The 14,672-nt window shown below is 42.5% G+C and overlaps 1 protein-coding gene across 4 annotated transcripts in view; it reads right to left on the bottom strand.

The window, feature by feature from the left end:
- Positions 1–362: 362 nt before the first annotated feature.
- Positions 363–14,672, bottom strand: part of phldb1a (pleckstrin homology-like domain, family B, member 1a) — a 30,265-nt gene continuing 15,955 nt past the window's right edge. For 2 of the 4 annotated variants that reach the window (XM_076751210.1, XM_076751209.1), the window contains exons 9-24: positions 14,492–14,629; positions 13,809–13,937; positions 12,640–12,795; positions 12,438–12,548; positions 12,240–12,329; positions 11,511–11,633; positions 11,213–11,371; positions 10,901–11,041; positions 9,618–9,725; positions 9,452–9,530; positions 9,044–9,188; positions 8,648–8,738; positions 7,321–7,467; positions 6,109–6,328; positions 2,018–2,103; positions 363–1,378 (exon numbers count right to left, since the gene is read on the bottom strand). In XM_076751210.1, coding sequence (XP_076607325.1) covers positions 1,238–1,378; positions 2,018–2,103; positions 6,109–6,328; positions 7,321–7,467; positions 8,648–8,738; positions 9,044–9,188; positions 9,452–9,530; positions 9,618–9,725; positions 10,901–11,041; positions 11,213–11,371; positions 11,511–11,633; positions 12,240–12,329; positions 12,438–12,548; positions 12,640–12,795; positions 13,809–13,937; positions 14,492–14,629 — 2,064 coding nt within the window. In that variant the 3' untranslated portion in view covers positions 363–1,237. The remainder of the gene's footprint in view (positions 1,379–2,017; positions 2,104–6,108; positions 6,329–7,320; positions 7,468–8,647; positions 8,739–9,043; positions 9,189–9,451; positions 9,531–9,617; positions 9,726–10,900; positions 11,042–11,212; positions 11,372–11,510; positions 11,634–12,239; positions 12,330–12,437; positions 12,549–12,639; positions 12,796–13,808; positions 13,938–14,491; positions 14,630–14,672) is intronic. The other 2 variants (XM_076751211.1, XM_076751212.1) reach the window with 2 other exon arrangements.

Below are 14,672 nucleotides of genomic sequence, written 5' to 3'. Positions count from 1 at the left end.
AGGGCGAGCCATATAATTAATTACACTGTGCCAGAAATACATGCATAGGATATGATTTCATTACTTATGGAGCAACCTCTGTAGATAACCAGAGTTAATGAGCCATTTAACTAATTAAACCACCTGATTGTTCTTGTGCAAACACAGAAGTGTGTTACAGGGAACACCTATTGTGTGCTCTTGTTTAAATGGGAATGCTAGCAGCTCATTAGGGCGTGCGAGATTATTTAAAGAGAGCTGGTAATTAACGACTTGTTTGCAAGAAACAGTAATTAAGGAAGCCAGAACTTGTAACTGAATGTCCTCGGTTTAGCCAATTTGTCAGCAACAAACTAGTTTATCAGACAAACAAACCCACAAATGCATCATATATATATATTTATTTCTTAGATGTACATGGTAGTTTTACAGTATTATTATAGGCCTATAATTTAGGATTTTTTTAAAATGCTAATAGAATGTTGTCTTTGACATATTCATGTGAAATACAAACATGTAAATGCTCTTTTATTTGCTTGAATGAAAAGCCCTTGGAACAATATATATAGTCACTGAACAGTCATATTAACATTTATATTGTAGAAATCTGACAAAACATTACATAAAGTATTTGGCACCAAGTAATGTTTCACTGAATAAGTAACACGTGACTCTTTTAAAATATTTACCACTAAAATTTGTTGACTTTCTAAGCGTTTTGAAATGTTAAAAGATTATTTAGTCATCTGAGAAAAGTTAATAAACTCGAGGGAAAAAGTAGAAACGTATCAAAAAGGGGGAAAGAAGGCATCAGTTAGGGTGATAACACTGCATGCGCACATCAGCTTCACAGGTGAGAGCAGTCTGAGCTTATATGAAGTATAAGAGTTCCCCCTGAAACCTCAGAAAGTCTATTGTAATTATTAACATTTTGGTAACAGAATGTGATTGAACTAACTGAGAGCTCCCTTCATAGATCCATTGGCTCGAATTATTTTCCTTCTCACAGCGGCTGAAAGATAAATACAACTGGTGAATTCTTCCAGATGCACCTGTGTCATTGCTAAGCCCTCCTCTGCTCTTCTCTCTTCAACTGCTTCTCTTCAAATGTCCACCAGTTTCACACACCATCAGGCCGTATGTCGCCCAGCTCCAGCTCCGGCTCCGGCTCCGGCAGGGAGCAGCTCGCGTTGGCTTGCAGGTATCAGGGTGCTCGCTCAGTCCCCGTCTTCCTCCAGATCTGTCCCCCAGTGGTCCCTCAGCTCATGAACTGCGTGTAGCCCTCGGCACCCGTTACTATGACATCCATCCAGATCCTCATGGCCTCCGGGGACGGGGCCACCATGTAGTAGAGGCGGTCGTGGGTTTTCACACAGAAGGTCAGAGACGGGTTGGGGCTCTGGAGGATCACAGGGAGAAGGGGAGACTTTTTAGACCAGAGGCTGCACCTGTTGCATCTTTCTCCTCAGAGACATTTGTCTAAAAAAACACCAGACTATAACAAGGTTTAAAAATAAGAGGAAGAACAAGGCAAAGAAGTAACTTAATCCAGTCTAATATGGATCTTTCCATGCTTCAAAAAATAGCTTCCATTTTTTTGGCAACGCTGACACCCAATTTGGCAGCGGGACATTTTAATTATGTTTCAAGAGTTTAACTGATGATCACAAACGGCAGAACTTCTCACAACATTTTCTTCACAGCTTAAATAAATTGTGTGACTGTAGAAATGCTGCTTTATTCTAAAATTAGTTTCATTTCAATACAAAATTACACTTGCTGTCAAAATACATTTATTATGAGGAATTGTTGGAGTGAGAGCAACTTCAAGATCCTTACCGACAGAATAAAAGACGTTTTTAGTGCAGAAGCAGCATTTCATAGTTTGAAATAGTGAGTATATTTTTTTCACTGTGAATCAGTGCTATTTTAGAATTATGTTTATTGATACAATTAAAATAAATAACGCCCATGCAAATATCATAAAATCGCAGATGAAGTTCTGAATTGCAAGAAATGAAAGAAGAGCGCCGCTTACCTTGGTGGCACTGCGCAGGTGATCGTAATAAACCTCTTCAATCGCCTGAAAGTAAATGAGCCCTTTCAGCTTGGTCTCATGCTTGTCTGAGAGCAGAAAAAGAAAAAAAAAAAACATATTAAGATACATTACATTATGTCTAGTACTGATGCAAGACCTCTGTCAGCTCAAGCAGTAGACAGTACAATCAGCCAGCAATGTGAGGGAAACCTTTCATGTTTGTTTTCGGTCAAATAATGATAGACAGTCTTTTTTAAAACAAATACTTCTTGTTATTCTCGGACTTGAGGTCACATCTGTAGAGACGCACAGAAGATTTGATCATTTTGCAATATTCTGTCTCTAAACATTTTCAAAGACATTTCAGCAATTTTACCTTAAAATAAAATAGACTGAGATGAAACAGCTCAATAAAAAGCACATGTCTTCATGCCCCTAACATATCTGTTTAGAAATAAATGTTTCAGAGAAAGACTCAGCAGTAGCGCACACAGAAAAGGAAAGCTGACATGGATGGTATCCTACAGTACACCTGTAAGTCTCTGCAGGAATCCAGATGGAAAAAGGATCACGGGATGTAAAAGTTGCACAGTTGGGAACTTATCCAAAATAAGACTGATTTTAGGAACAAACTGCACAGATAAAATCTAACTTTTTTGCAGGAGGTCCACTAAATTTTTAAATAAAACCACCAAAGTCTCATTTTAATGAAAACATTTCATTCACCATATTTTTTTTAAAAAAAATGTCCTGCTAAAGCCAAACACTTCTACTTTAGGACAAATGTTCCTCTGCCTCTTCTACTGAAGATGGCTTGAATGAAAACAACTCAATAAGCCTAAAACTGCCTGTTGATCAGAGCGGTTCAATAGCGAACAGGAGACATATCTGAACGGATGTGGATTAATTAATTAATTAGAATAAAGAGCAATATTGCCGCAATATCACAATTATTATGTGTCTTAATCTTGTGAGTGTGCACAGAAGATCAAACCCTGAGTAAAACAGAGGAGCGCAAAAACGAGGAGAAAGGTGTGAACTCTTTTTTCCCAGCAACACACAACCCATGAATAGGTATGAGGAGCACTGTATCAGAGTAAAAGTTAATTAAAAGTGCAAGTCTATTTCAAGCTATGCCTGAAGTCTTTACCATCCTATTAATTTGACTTGTTTTCCTCAGTCTCAGTACTTTCTGGATTGTCTCTGTGGTTTTTTAGCCTCTTCCCTGCCGGCGAGGTTCACTTCTTGAGATCTTTTGTAAATCTCTTGTACCTCTCTTTTTTGTCTATCAGATTTGATCTTTCAGTTCAACATTTCCCTTCAAGCAGGTCAGACCTTCTGTCCGGTCCTTTGGACGGCTCTTCTCTATTCACAGCATTTCTTTAAGCATTTTAAAGTCGGTCCAAACTGAAGCGTTTGGAGTTAAGTTCCAGGGAAACCTGCGGATGGAGCTCACTGGACTGATGGGTTTCTCTAGTTTGGGGCTAAACTAAAGTCATTTAAGTGTGAAGGGGACTTTTCTCACCTCTAAGATCAACTGTCCTCAAATAAAACCAGTTTAAAGAGTTTCTGGGGTCCACTCATGTTCAAATAAACAGTGGTCTTTTTGTCTATTCCGTGCACACTGGAGGGCCCGGCTATGAAACAAACATCCAGCGACAATTAAAGGCAATCTTTTGAAATACGTCTGACACTTTCTCTTGCTTTCCCTTTTCCATAAGTCAAATCTGCTTAGTAATGAGATAAATGTTTTTGAAATGTGAGTTTCGTTTTATTAGTCACGAACAAGCCAGGAGCTAGCCTCCTCCCCAAGAAAAACACATCTAGAGAAAGTATTGCATCTTATTTCATCACCATCATCACCATCATCTTCGTCAGGAGTAAGAGGGTGAAAAGGCTAGGCAAGTGAGTGGAGAGAGAGAGGGGAGCAAAGAGAACAGGGGCGACAGTAATAAAAACATCCTCGGATCCTATTTTGAACTTGATTGTAAAATAACGGCTCAAAAACACACGCTCGTGAATTATTCAGAAAACTAACTGTTCCCGTTTCAAATCCAGGGGACAGTCTGATAGACGTGAATTACAAACGGACTTCGGCGTTAACACACAAGAACAAGGCGGAAAATCCCACTTAGTGCAGCTTTAATGAGTGTTTGGTTCCAAATGGATAAAATGCTGGTTGGGACACAAGTCGGGTTTTATTGAAAAACACAGCAAAGAGAGCGAAGTGTACATTCTTCAGAGGAGCCTCAGCACTGCTGTCGGGTGAACTGAATAAATCAGGTCCGGGCCCGGTGCACAGGAACTTTTCTCTGTAAAGTTTGGAGTTTATGAATATTGTGTGTGAGTGGATTCATGTGTGAGCAAATCGGTTTGATCGCTTTAATCTGAAGCTTCTTTCTGCAAAACAGGCCCGAGACTTGAGTTGGACAAGTCAGGCAGAACTTGGACAGAGTAGGATCCTTTACAGTGACTCCAAAAAAAAGTTAATGTAAGCTATTAGTCCTTCAGCCTGTGAAGTCCTGCTGGTGCAGAAGACATTGAGTAGATTTACAAGCTTACTCTGAGGCCTCAAAGGCATGAGGGGAGGTTTCTTTTTTGTTTGTTTTTTTTTGCAATTTTGCAGATTTTGAAATGGACTTCGAGAGAAAATCTCAGCATGTTACACAACAGCTTTTTTTTTTTTTTTTTTTTTTTGGAAAAGCAAGATTTGTGTTTGGGTCTCCAAACAAAGCTGAGCCCACAGGGCGCTGCTCTAAAAAAAGAAAAAAAAAAGAAAAAAGGAACACCAACTAAAAAGACGTCTGGTATAATTCATTAACTGTAACACCACATGTGCAGCGGATCGCCTCACTTGTCCATTTAAATGTTTCTATTTTGGACGCACCAAAGGATGGCTGAAAGACAGTGTGTGTAATTGCTGCTTCCTCTGGGTTTGAATGGGGAAATCGATTTAGAACAATCTTTCTAAACATAACCATAACCTTTGTTCACTCTTCATGCTGACAGGACTGCATCGTTCTGAGTGATGCGATTCCTTTCTTTTTTATTTTTAGGAATGTGGTGGTTTGGGGATTTCAGTTCTTTCCTTGTGTACTGTGGAGAGGTGTGGGGCTTTGTTTCCTGTGTGTCCTTTTTTGGAAACAGAGGCTGGGCGTGGTTCAGCAGGTGGCTGGGAGCTGACTCCAACACAGCTGGGACTCGTCACAATCAAGGACAGGATAAAGACTGTGGACTGCAGAGGCCTCGAGGCCAGATTGTTTCTGCTGCTTAGTGGTGTTGTTGGCTGTTTATCAGAGCTACCTGTGAGTTTAGGTGAATATTTTGTTTTTATCGAGTTCTCCTGCATCGATCTCCAGCTCCAGCGTTTCCTCCACCACGCGTCCTCTACGCTGTACTCACACCACCTGAGCTCTGTGCGCTCCAGCGTATCTCTGAACTGCTCTCCACCTCAGTACCTCATGCCTCACCTGCTGTTCCCAGGACTTCCCAGCTACTAGTTTCCTAGTTACCCTAACTTTGTGATGCAATATTGTTTCTGGTGTATTGTCTATTGAGAGTACCAGGTGTCCATATCTTCATCATCTGCACTGATGAAGATCCTGTGAGGTTGAAACCTGTCTGTGTTTTAACCTGTAAAAGTTAATGTGACTCTCCTCCTTGATCTGAACGTTTTCTTTTCTGTGTTCAGTTTTTTCATCTTCAAGAGCACTTTAAGGTTCCCTGAACTTACTATGTGTGAAACTGAGCGAGTATTCTTGGTATTTGCAAATGTGGAATTTAGCTTGATTTGTCCTCACCAGGGATTCGCCTCAGTGTGTATTTCTGTAGCGACACATCAGTAAAATCAAGTAAATAGGATGTTTGACTTTAAAGAAAACTGTTGGGGCACCAAATCACAAGACAGGTTCACTTTAAAAGTTCTCCAGACCAACTCTGAACTGGTGAAGACTGTTTTTCGAATTTAGGTCTTGCAAATAAGACCCTGACACCAGTTAGACTTCCCGAATAAAGAAAGCTCTACTAACAAATTACCCATAATTACAGAAACAAACCCTCATATCATAGATGAAATGTGGCTGTATCCTCACCCACGTAATAAGAGAAGTTCCTCTTGAGACGATCAAAAACGAACCAGCGTTTCTTCCATGACTTGATTTTGCCACCCATCTTCACCAGGTGGCCCTTGCACATCTTCTCTGTGAGGATGACGAAGGGGCAGGTGTCAATGCTGTGGCCAGATGACTCCACGTGGGCACGCAGGTCAAACTCCTCCTTACGGTTGGGCAGGTAGCGCGTCATCGGGCGGGCCTGCGAAGAAAGTGTTTGACACCGTCTTTTAATGTTTCTCGATTTTAACAAGTCAAACTTTCACACTTCTGCTTTCCAGTCTCAGGTCCTAATTTTTGTCACCTAAACCTGCATGCACTGAATTTCTTGGCCACTTGGGGGCAGTGGAGACAAGTTCTAAACACAGCACTCACATATTAAGTTGATCTGTAGAAAATGTAAGCAAACATTTGTGCATTTTTAAATCCTACTACAGAGCAACATCAGCATTCATTCCTGATGAATTAGAACCCAATATTCACTCGACTTTTAGTTCTTTTTTGGTCTCAATTGACTCCCGAGGGAAATATCTCTCTTTAGTTGCTCAGTGCTCCGCTATGTTCACCAGCTTGTCACTAATTGTCTGCTGTCTGGTGCTGAGCAGGTACTGCCATAAAAATAACGCTAAATGAAAGCAGTGACATGAAGAGTGAACCAAAACAGTAAAGCTGCGGCCATAAAAACCAAAACAACAAGCTAAAAGAAGCTAAAACTGAGGGGAACTAATAGAAAAGAATGATAATGACCTCTCTCACCTTACATACAGTTGTTTGATGCCTTTGCAGTGTTTTTAGCAGCGTTGAGAACAAAGACAGCTCTGATCTGATAATAAGTGGAGTGGTTGCATCTGTATTTGATGATTTGAGGATTTGTTTGCTCACAGTGCTCATTCCACAGATGACTGGTAATTAAATACACTCAGTCAAGATTAAAGCTTTAATTATGTGTGCATTATATTTTTTGTGCACCCCCCACATCCACTTTTCTCTGTTCTTTCTCTCACACTCTCCGCCCTCCTCTCCATTCTCTCCCCTTTCTCTCCCTTCCCTGACAATCTTTGATCTTCCCATATACCCAGCCTTTCTTTAGTGTCTCTCCTCTCATCCTCTCCCCCAAGTCTCCCGTCCCCTCCTCCCTCCCTCCCCTCCTCTCTCTTCTTCCCGCCGCCCGTCTCCTCCCGCTGCTCCACTGACCTGGGAGAAGTGTTTCTCTCTCATCTTCACCTCCTCCTCCACCAGCCTCTGCCTGTGGGTCGTCTCATCCTGAAGCCTCCTCTCGGCCTCCTCTCGCCTCCGCCGCTCCTCCTCTAACATCTGCCGCCGAGCCTGCACCTCCCTCTCCTGGGAGCGTCGGGAGAGGAGACAGAGGAACAGATGGAGAGAAGAGAGGGAAAAAAATAATGGGGGGGAAAGGGAGACGGGGACAATATGTAAATTTTAGGCAAATATTGCAATACAAAGTGAACGACTGTCAGAAGAGGCACATGAGAATACAAGTCCCAATCCAGGGTTTTGTAAAATATATCCCTGAAGTCTGAATATAGAAGGGTAAGCTTTGCTGATGTAAAATGATCCATTGCAGCTTTCAGATACTTACATGCAGGTCTACTTTGTTTCAGCATGTAGAAATAATACAAAGGTAAACAAACTACTTACAACTTCATTTCAGCACACCTGTGACATTGATGTGCTGTGTGTCTTATCTGTCTTGTCATAACACAAAAGTTATTGTTCATCAACTTTCGGGGGAAGTTTGGATCGTATCATGTTACTGTTTTACAAAATCTGAGGTCCAATGAAATGAGTTCATACAAATTGTGGTTAAAAATCTATAAAATTGTGTGTGTGTGTGTGTGTGTGTGGGAGGGGTTTCTGATGAAATGTACCAATCTGATCATTTCTGTGATTATTTGCTATATCGTGACATATATTAATATGTTGTATCATTTTATCCATACAGCTCAGCCCTAACAGCAATCAGCAACAGCATCTATGTATTCTTTCATCGATACATCCAGAAACCTAAATATTACTTTTGAGAGTGCAGAACCATTGTATTGTCACTGGTGAAAACAGCTCAAACATGCTCTCTTAGCACAGCGTCTGTTACACCAGAGGTGAGGCAGTAACGTCAGGTCTGCCAGTAGAAACTACTGCAGCAACTGGTGATTATTTTTATTATTGTTTAATCTGCCAATTACTCTCTTGAATAAATCACGTTGTTTATGCAATGTTAGAAAATAGTGAATTAATGCCTGTTATAATATCTCACAGTCTATAAAGATGTGCTCAAATTGCTTGTTTTATTTGGACAAACAGTCTAAAACCTAAAGATATTCAGTTTACTGTCATATATGACACAGAAATGCAGCACATTTTGGCACATTTGCCGATGGACTAATTGACTAGCTAACTAATTGCTGTGGCTCTAGTTGAAACCATAAATGAAGTGATTGTCTAAGTGGTGATAAGTGGTGTCTTGTCATGTCAAATCTCTGCAGCTCTAACGCTGGGAACTCACTCGGTTCTCAATCAGCCTGGCTTTCTCCTGCTGCGCCTCCTTCAGCATTTTCTCCATCTCCTCTATTCTCTGGGCCTCCAACCCACAGGCACTACAGCACACAGAGGAGAGGAGCGTGTGATGACACGGCTACGACAAGGCTTGGGATGAGAAGAGTAAACAGACATGCCTGGAAACCAAACACTGGGAGCAGTGGGAGATGACGAGCAGCAGTAAACTGAGTCTTTGAACTCCCAACTCCATGAAACACTGAAAACTTGAAGAGGTTGGCATGGCAACAGCCAGGGAGCAGAGATGTTGTCACGGGAACAAAGCGCAGTGACCCTTCTCCTGGGAGACAGGGCAGACTTGAGTGTTCCCATGGAAACAGAGCCGCCTCATTTCCCAGTCTCTCACCTTTCTGGGGTACAGGCGGAGGTGCCGGTGGAGACGCTGGTCTCCATGCTGTCTGAGCTCTCCAGGCTCAGGGTGTCGTACGCTTGGCTGCCACTCGGTGGCGACTGATGGTGCAGGATGGAGTGATGGACTGTGGGAGACAGATCTGTGCAGGCAGACAGGGGCAGAGACAGCTGTCATGGATCTACAGTGCCCTCTACTGAGAGAGCCAAGTCACTGTCAGTAGATGATTATAATCTGATCAGAGCTGACACACAGTGTTCACCAAGACTCTAAAGAGAAAGAAGCTACAGCCTTAATAAATGACCACGCTCTCTTCTGCAGACTCCCATCTGTCCAAAAGTTATGAGTGGATGCCAGCTGAAGCCCTCCACTGACAGATGAGATGGGACTGAGGGACTCAAGTACCTTTGTTGTGCAGAGCCTGCTGCCTCCTGGACTCCATGTCTAATGGGTTGGACATCTCTCTCAGCACTAACTGTAACCCCTGTAAAGCACAGAGACAGCATCACACATTTAACCACTGATAAGATTTGTTTTTTACTCTTTCCATGTGTTAAGTTGACATGCTCACCCTGGCGGATGCATTTGTCTCCAAAGCGGCACCACTGGAGTGTGGCAGGGCTGCAGCCACGCATGATGCTGCCTGTCCAACCTCGCCATCGGATTTGGACTTCAATAGCTGGGAGAAACAAGACAGATCAGTTCATCATTTTTCACATTTGAGGAGGACGTAGATGTGCTTTTGCTCCAAAAACATTTAAAAGATAATAAAGCTTGTACATTGTCTTCTTAATCTGGAAGATTTAAACTAATTGAGACTTACCTCTTAACTTTAACTTGTATTTTCTCAAGCACTGTACTTTGTACTTTCTGAAGTAGCAAATATCGTACGGGCCTTAATAACAAAAGTACAAAGTTTTTTTTTTACTCCACTAAACTGATTTGATAACTTTCGTTGCTTTGCAGACTCAGACTATTAATGTGAAATACAATCAACAAATAAATGATGATGTATTATCATAGGATAAGAAAATAAATGATGTCATTGATCCAGAGGAGAAATTCACAAAATAAAGTGGCTGAATTTAGGCCCACCTTTACCAGCCCATTTCGGAATAATGTAATATACATTATTCCGAAATGGGCCATTCTGCATATTGTAAAATGTACTGGATCTTTACTGGTATATTTTCATGCTAATAGTGGACAGAGATTTATATACTTTTTTTATTTGAGTAAAAGATCTGAGTTCTTGTTCCTCCTCTGCATCTGGGCCACATAAAGTCTGAATTCTGAAAAGGAACCCATCTAAACAAATGAACTGGATTACAGTGTCCTTGACATCGTCTCAAAAAGAATAAGCTATATTTCTGTTAGCTATGACATTTAGTTTTTCTCCTGTTCTGCCATCTGGATGTCAGATTAATAGAAATGATCATGGATGTCATGGAAGCATTGTATCTCAGCACTAATGAGCCTTATGTTTTTTTCATCTAAGTTAGGTACAACGTCAAGTACCCAACTGGAGATTAGACTAACATCAGCATTTCTAAATGAGAAATGGTAGCAAAGTTCCTTATTAAGCCTCTTATGTCTGCCTTATTACAAATGTTTGGCAGCCGGAAAAGTTTCAGACGACATTGTCCTGTTTTGTCCACTAGAGGGCCTCCTAGTCATAAGAATATGGATGGCTGAGTGACCTGTGAGACAGTCATCTGGATTCAGTGGTTCTAGATGGTGTGATGGCAATGGATCTAGACTGCTGTTAGCTCCCTTTACCAAAACACTGAATTGAACACACTTTAACAACCAGGAGAGGATAAAGCAGCGAGTGAGAAAGAGTGGAGAATTTACCTGCCCCTGTCTGCGTGTGGAAAAAGACTTTGCAGGCAGTGGTGGAGGACATGACTGAGGCTCTCCAGCAGCCATGATGTCCTGGTACCAGCGTTCAAGGTTAATAGGACACATTGCGTTCCTGCTCAGCTCAGGCTGGCTCTGAGGTGATGAAAAGCATCCAGCCAAAGGAGATGTGGGGGCAGTAAAGCATCAGTGACAGAACATCAAGCAGGTACAGGAAAGATCAACATTCTCGTAGCAATATCGAGCTGTGGTAGCTGCTTTGGATGACGGTGTCATCAGGTACCAAAATGGGAAAGAATAACAAACCTGTGCAGAGAGAAAGGAGGAAGGACCACATGCAGTTGAGTGGCAGGAGAAGGAGGATTCAGAGGAGGCAAGTTGGAATGATGGAACAGAGGAGGAAGAGGAGGGATCAACTCTGTGCATCCCAAAGATGTGGCTTAACTGACTGACTGTGATGTACTCCTTCACACAGACACACACAGAAACAAGACACGCACATATGTTTACAGAACAGGGAGAGAGAAGAACGCGGAAAAGAGTGTTAGGAAGATGTCAGAGAAACATGTGGGAGAGTATGGCAGAGAGCAGGCAGGGTGTGTACCTCACAGGGCAGGGCTGGAGCTACAGTGAGGGAGAGGCAGTGGAGAGCAGCAGGAGAAGAAGAGCGAGGCTGCACAGAAGCATTTCCATACATCTTATAGACATCAGAGAGCCTGAGGTACTCCTGCATCAACAGCCAAAACACAGGGATAAGGAGGCTGAAGAGACTAAGAAAAGTCATGCAAGGATGCACAAAGCAAACATGTGGGCATCACACTCACAGCATTATTTAGCATCATCTATCTTATGAACAATTCTCCTCAAATCGTTCTAGGTAGTATAACCATACACTGCAAATACAAATAAAGGCATGAACTTGACCGACCAACATACACACTGCAAGCTGTTGTTGCTGTTGTTTGTCAGTATTCGCTAACACACCACCATGCCTGTTTTTATCTGTTGGAGACACTGCAGCACAGGCTTCGTTAGGTTTCGTCACAAAGAGGATTTTGCTGAGATTTACCTCTTGTAGTCTAACAGGACAGAGTTCAGGGGAGGGGATGTGAGAGGAGGAGAAGGAAGCAGAGGAGGGACAGGGGCTATGAGGAGGTCCGTCCACATAAACAAGGTCAGGCTCGCTGATGTGAAGAAGCTCCTGTTTGAGAAGTTCAACTAAGTTAAAAGAAATCCACTTGGAAGGAAAGGGGTATTGTTTTTTTTTTTGTTTTTTTTTGCAATACCTCTCCTCCAGTTGTGATAACATGCCTGCTCATGTGTCCCTGCTCACCTCTTTCATGTTGCTGTTGGCCTTTGGGAAGTTTCTCCCTCCTGTCAAGATGTGGTACCTCTTCTCCAGGGCACACAACCTGTCCTGCTCCTGAAAGGCACAACCAGATTGGACACGGTTGTACTAAGAGCATGCCATGGATCACTATTATGAAATTAATACACGCCTCCTGTAGAGGCAGTTATGTGAGAGGCTAACCTTGTGTAACAGCTGCAGAGTCAGTGTCCTGTCTTTAGCCATCCTCTCACAGTCTCGAGCTGCCTGTAACCCCAGCTGCTTCACCTGAGCCTCCAGAGCACCCATCTTATCCTGCCAATGTGTCCAGTTTCTAGATGTCACGCTCACAAATAATCTCACTATAAACACACATGTATATTTTCTGCAGCGCACGTGTCCCCACCTTCCTGTGGGCCACGCTGGAGTGATAGTCGGCTCGCTCTTGGAGAAGCTGCAAGCTCTGAGTGTCCTTCTTCTCCTCCAGACTGCTCTCCTCCTCCAGCTGGCAGAACTCCAGCTCCTCAAACTGCTTGGTCCCAACTTCCAGAGCTTCAGCTTTCTGTCCAAACATGGACATACATGCAGGTTATTCACACTGTTTGAACTCGAGCAAACAAGAGGTATTAAAGGATAAAGTTGGCATTATTCTGGATTTTTCTTATTATTAAAAAATCCCACGAAAAGACCAAAACCAACAGTGATTCTTATCTTATGCCTGCACAGGTGACATGTTCCCTTCCTCATGAACACACTGTTGTTCATTTACCATCCTGCTATGGTAAATACACCCCAGCATGTATTAATGTTCGGATGAAAATAGTTCCCAACAAATACATGTTTACTCAGTAACGTTTCCTAAAAGCCAGTGTTGAGTTGTTTTAGAAAGTTCTTCAGACTTTTTAAAAAATGAAACCACACAATTGCAGTCCGCTTAACTTCTTCTGTAGCAACTGGTGGTTCCACAGACAGGCTGGAGAAGTCGGAAAGTAGTCAGAGATGGATGCACTAATTCTTGATTTTGATGTTTTCATGGAGTTCGTTCACAATAAGAAAAACAGACAAAACACGAGCCTTATCCTTTAATGTCGGCGATGAATAACCAAAATGCCATACCATCAAATCTACCAGTGCTCTGCCTATAAACATTAAGTGTGTGCGTGTGACTTGAATCATTCATGGTAAAAGGCATGCAAACTTTTAGAGCAAAGCTGTTAATGACATTATCCATTATTACTTATTGCATTTGACGTTTCAAGCATCCAGAATGAGGGAACAGCAGAGATTAAGCAGCAGTTTAAAAAAATTGCTGCTGGAGCAGCAGAAGCATTGCTCACCGCTTAGTCACACTTACAAATGGCACTGATATAATAAACCTTACATGTTTAGATAATGAAGGGTGACAGCAGAAAAACAGGAAATGCACAGTCTGCAGATCAATGAGTAGCTCCGAGTGCTTCAAAACAGAGTCAGTGTTACGTCTGTGGCCGTTTCTGTGCAGATCATACAGAACTGTGGTATTTGGTATATTATAACTCACTGTTGCCAGCCAGTGGGCTGCGTGAGAACACTGACCCTGCTGAGCTGCTCCTGTAACTGTTCCCTTAGAGACAAGGGGCACTTATCAAACTGCCTCTTCAGCTCATTGTACTCATTCCTCTGCTTTTCCAGGACCTTCCGCTCAGCCGACACATTAGCCCTCCCCTAAAAACACATAGAAACACACACGCACAATTGGGTCCGCATTCATGCACATACACACACGCACACACAAACACACACACACACACACCACCCCAGGGAGAAACAAAAAAAAAATCACAGACAACTCAAATCATGCAAGCAAGCTTTAAAGCTACCAGGCCGAGGCAGTTAAAATGTTAGAGGATTGAAGCTGAGGTTAGGTTGGCAGGAGAGTTATGGGTTGCTTCACACAGCTGGGAGAAAAATCAAAAGGTGCATAGCATATCTGAATATTTGAATCAACATTTTAGTGATGGTCACATCCAGCTAAAAGTTGCCTTTGTAACACAAGAACTGATGGACATCTCAGAGAGAAGACAGTTCGTGCTTTGTGTTTTAGGACAGAAGTAAGCAGTGCAAGTCAGTTGAGGGTCTATAGATACTGTTTATCCAGACTGCACATTCGAGAAGGAGTTTTTATTCAGACACAAGAGCATGTCCAAAGTTCACGTGCAGTGGCTTTGAGCAAACTGACAGTATTTTCTGCATCACATTGTTCTGTGCTGGCTGCCCACCTTGTCCTTCTCTTTCTGGGTGGCCTTGTCCAGCTGGCTGAGTTTGAGCTGCAGCTGAGAGATGATTTCAGTTTCAGCCTCCACCTGCTCCTGCTCTGCCTGCCTCTCTGCCTGCAGCAGGGCCTGCTCCATCTCCACCTAGAGGCAAATATGGAGTCAGAATCCTGCAGACCAACAAGTG

This window comes from Chaetodon auriga, chromosome 15 (assembly GCF_051107435.1).
Source record: "Chaetodon auriga isolate fChaAug3 chromosome 15, fChaAug3.hap1, whole genome shotgun sequence".
NCBI lineage: Eukaryota > Metazoa > Chordata > Actinopteri > Chaetodontiformes > Chaetodontidae > Chaetodon > Chaetodon auriga.
The sequence above is the reverse complement of the archived record's forward strand: the minus strand, read 5'-3'. Positions and strand labels throughout refer to the sequence as shown.